Source organism: Equus quagga, chromosome 17 (assembly GCF_021613505.1).
Source record: "Equus quagga isolate Etosha38 chromosome 17, UCLA_HA_Equagga_1.0, whole genome shotgun sequence".
NCBI lineage: Eukaryota > Metazoa > Chordata > Mammalia > Perissodactyla > Equidae > Equus > Equus quagga.
The window spans coordinates 33,627,049-33,631,595 of record NC_060283.1 but is presented as its reverse complement, the minus strand read 5'-3'; the positions used below and the strand labels follow the sequence as shown (position 1 = coordinate 33,631,595).

The 4,547-nt window shown below is 52.5% G+C and overlaps 1 protein-coding gene across 2 annotated transcripts in view; it reads right to left on the bottom strand.

Moving 5' to 3' along the window:
* Positions 1-486: 486 nt before the first annotated feature.
* Positions 487-4,547, bottom strand: part of NDUFA10 (NADH:ubiquinone oxidoreductase subunit A10) — a 63,806-nt gene continuing 59,745 nt past the window's right edge. For both annotated transcript variants that reach the window (XM_046644406.1, XM_046644407.1), the window contains one exon: positions 487-936. In XM_046644406.1, the coding sequence (XP_046500362.1) occupies positions 868-936 (69 nt within the window). In that variant the 3' untranslated portion in view covers positions 487-867. The remainder of the gene's footprint in view (positions 937-4,547) is intronic.

Genomic DNA, 4,547 nt, shown 5'->3' with positions numbered 1-4,547 from the left:
TAGGAGTGAACAAAGAAATGTGATTTTCTCTTTCATTACTCATTTTTGATTGACAACCTGATTTTTAGGTAAAGAAGAGAGTACACTATTTTGATTTGGCATGTTATCCCATTGACACGAAGCTGGAATCTCCCTTCAGAGGAAGAATTACGTGCGAGAGCACATGGTGACGGCCACCAATAAGACTTCCAAAATTTCTTTTAAAACAAATACGTTGTTCTATAAATCGGTGGCAATTTCTTCTTTTTCATATTTTCTCTTCACTTTTCCCCCTTTCTCTCATGTAGCAGTTAGGCTGCTAAAACAAACAAAATAAATACTTCAGAAAAACTCTTCAATCCTAATATACATGTGAATCAAACCATACCCACCAAAGCCAACAGTGAGCACAAGGGTAGATGAATGCGCGTGTATGTGACGTGTGTGTGTACATGACACATGTGTGCACGTATGTGACACGTGTGTGTGCACAGAAGTATGCTGAGAGAAGTGCCACAGGAACTTTTATTTCTTGAGGTGTGAAGAAACAATGTACAAAATGTGCATGACACAGGACCCATCTGGGAGGAAATGAAATTCTTCTAGTTTATCCGGTCTTTCACAGCAGACTCTCTTCTCTCTTTTTTTCAGTGATAATTACGGATCATTCCAAAATCAAGCTAGAAGGTTCCAAATGCTTTGGGACGGCAGTTTCCTTCCACACCCTTAACTACACTACAGGGCAGACTGCTTTTTGCTAGGCCTTTCCTTCTACTGTTCAAGTTTTGGATCATTTACTTTCCCCCTGATTTTAAAGGCGTCCAGGAGAGCCGGGCAGACTGGCAGCTTCTTCATCGTTGCGACGCAGCTTTAGCAGCAGGCGGTCGGTCACTTGAGCCAGATCCACTTGTCGCCCACGTCTGCATTGTACCCAGGGCAGTACTTTCGGCCTGGCAGCTGCGGGAGGGAAAGCCATCGTTAAATCGGTTACAATGGACGCCCGGTCCCCCAGCTCACCCAAGGGCTTTCTCCAATTCATCCGTTCATCCCCAGCACCAGCGAGGTCCGCTTTGTAGGGGTCCTTTCTCAGTGAGGGATTCTGCAGCAGTAAAACTCAATACAACTCTGCCTGCAAGAGCTTCCATCCTGGCGGAGGGCGCTATAAATGCAAACTGCTGACCCGAGTGTTCCCGTCCATGTCACGAGCACCCTGTGCTATGTGCTACGGGAGGGACGTGAAGCGAACAGCGGGGTGACACTTGGGTGAGAACCGGAGATGGGAGTGAGCCGTGCAGACACCTGGGTGGTGTGCAGCCTGGGAAACAGCACGTTTGTTCTCAGGCTTTGATCGTCATGATTTGAAAACACAGTTTCTGGCGAAAGGCCCCCGGATGAAATCACACCTGGAGGGGCCACTGCATTCGCCAGGTCCCGGCTAGAAGAGCACACTCTCAGGACTAGCAAAGTGAGTTCAACACAGGGCCCCTGCAGGTCTGTGTGGGCAGGGCTATGGAAAGCAATAAAGGAGGCAGGAGGAGGAAGCAGCCCGGGCCCCCAGGGGCTGCAGCTGCAGGAGGGGCAGCAATGCAGCTAGGACGGAGGTCTTGGTCCCTCTCTCCCCTCCCACCAGCCCATCTCCCACCAGCGCCTCCCACTTGTGTACCCCACTGGAAGTCAGGGGGCAGGGGTCCAGGTGACAGTCCACAGAGGTCGGCCTCCCAAGGCACAGACAGGGTGGCTATGGAGTGGCAAACAGACCATTTCGCACAGTCATACAGCATCCCCCTGGGGAAAGGAGTGTGTGGTGAGAGTGAGGTGGCCACGGGCCATCATAAAGGTCATAATGGGCAGCGCTGGCTCCAGCCGAGGGTGGCTCCCACCGGGGGGCTGTGAGGGCGTACTTTACAACATGACGGACGGTTTGCGTCCACTAGGGAAACACTCAACCATAATATGTTTTGTCAAGTTACATAAGTGGGAACAAAATCCTGTTTTCTTTTTCATGTTTTCAAATCAGTGTGGACTAACAGTGGATTTGTACACACTACACACATACAGACAAAAATCTTCCAAATCCTGCCCTTAAGAGCAACTACTAAAAGCATTTAAAAAGAAATCAGCCTCCTTTATTCTAATCAGCAAAGGCACTCAATGCCAGCCACACCTCTCCAGGGCGAGTCACTGAAAGGCGCCCTCCCACGGCCTCATGCAGGAGCCAGGCAGGGACAGGGTCACAGGGCGTGGGCACCCTCATTCCACAGCTGTGCACATTTGCGGCGCCCCGAGGGAGCGCCTGCACTTCCTTCTCAAGACTAGACAGCGCTCTGAGGATGAGGCCCTGGACCACCCTCCACTGCTCCCGGTCTTGCCCGCCGGCATCTCCTTTGCTGGCTACGTGGGTTTGAAGTGGGATTCTGTAACTCGCAGCAAGTGCCTGGCTGTTAGGAGACTGAGAGAAGCGGGGGAATCGGCCAGTGCTCCTCTAGAGGCAGGGAGCTGCTCCATGGGGAGAGGAGAGAGGTGCAGGCTGACTCTCGCTTCCTGTCTGGGATACCCCATTAATGAGGATTCATTCAGGGGCCAAGAACATTCTGGGAATACAAAGGATAAACAGAAAGAAAAATCCAGCTCCTCCAGGAATTTATAATCTTGGGAAGAGACTGGGAAAGAGCAGGCGCCACGCATCCGAGGGTGCATCGCAGGTGGAGCCCAGCGGGGAGCACACGAAGCTGTCTGGTGGAGTCCAGGGACAGCAGAGAGAGTAGGGGACACTCTGGGGAGAGGCAGACACCCGGTGTTGCTGCATAGGCTACAGGAGACCAGAAGTGGCAGGAAGACGCCAGGAGGGAGACTGGCATTTCTTTGGCATAATGTGGTCACCAGGCTAGAGTAGCTGCAGGTGCCGCCCCTGGGCGAGGGCCGCAGGGACCAACCTGCATCTGGCTGTAAGGTCTTAATGGCTCTGGAAGGCCTGGGCAATTCGGAGGAGCAAAAGAGGGGGGGCGTGCAGGTTGTCTCTGCAAGGAAGGTGAGCACCCAGCCTGGTTGTGGAAACAGGACAGCAGCAAGCAGCCTGTGGGCCAGTGTGTGGAGCTGACCACTGGGAAGTGGAAAACAGCCTGCAGCTTCAAAGACAGGGCTGTGCTAGAGATAGAGATGCACGGCCATCAGCCAGCAACTGGGAGGGAGGTGACACGGCCTGAAGTGATGAGGGTGAGCAGGGTAAACGTGAGAAGAGAAGACACCGTAGAGAGCAACTCCGATTCCTGGGCGAAGAAGTTCTGGCGAGAGGGACTGAGGGGCGGTGAGCAGGCTGAGGGAGGAGGTGAAGGGGGGCAGCACATGACACGATGGGCTTCAAGTCAAATACAGACTAAGAAGTGTCCATCAGCTCTGACAAGAGGCCACGAACCCCAACGGTGGGAGACACCATCGGTAACTAAGGAAAGAAGGACAAGGACAGCAGCTGCTTTAGAAAAGCCAGACTACGAAGACAAGGCAAGAGCAGGTGTGCGTGCGTGGGGAGAGTCTCCACGTTAATGCCCCTCAAAGAAGTCAACACCCTGACCCCCAGAACTTGTGACTACATGTGCCCTCACACGGCAAAAAGGACTTCGTAGACATGATAAAGTTGAGGATCTTGTGATGGGAGATCATCCTGGATTATCCAGCAGGCCCGGGGTCATCGTGAGAGTCCTAAAGAGGGTCAGTTCAGAGAAGGAGATGCGCCAAGGGAAGCAGAGGTTAGACTGATGTGGGGACACAAGTCAAGGAATGCGGCGCCTCCAGAGCTGGAAAAGGAAAGGCTCCAGATCTTCCCCAGGAGCCTCCAAAGGAAGAGGCCCTGCCAACACCTGGATGTCATACTGCTGACCTCCAGATGGTAAGAGAGCACATTTGCATTGCTTTAGGTCACTCGGTTTGTGGTGCTTTTACAGCCACTACAGGAAGCTCACACAGGGATGTTCTGCTGTTTACAATGGGAGACACTTGGGCACGTCTGCACCATGAGAACAGGAGCCAGTGGAGAGGAGCAGTTGGGGCTGCATGCGAGAGCAGGTTCCGCTGAGAGCGGGGCCAGGAGGGCAGCCAGAGGGCTGGGGATCACAGCTCGAGCCCTGGGCTCACTGCACAGCCCGGTTTCTCTGAGTCCACAGAACACCTAGCAAATTGCTATTAAAACACAAATGCAGCAGCAAGAAAAGAACACTGTTAATTTTTATTGTATCTAAAAGCTGGATCTACCAGAAAAGAAGTTCTTTTTATCTGAAGGACCAGCTACAGCATCATGCCCAAAGAACAGAAAGTTTACATTCTCTGTGAAAGATCTTCTGAAAGGTTTTCAAATTTCACCAACACCCGGGGCAAACAACGGCCAGCCCGTGGCTCTCTCGGGACGCCCTCGGTCAGCATTCCCAGGGTTTCTGAATTCAGCTGCCGCTCAACACTGGTGGCCAGGCAGGCCGTCATAGGAGCACCTGCTGAGGACAGGCTGGGTAGGTGACAGTTTGGCTCTGCTTTCATCTTCGCAAATCGAATTTTAAACCACAGAGCAGAGAAGAAAAACT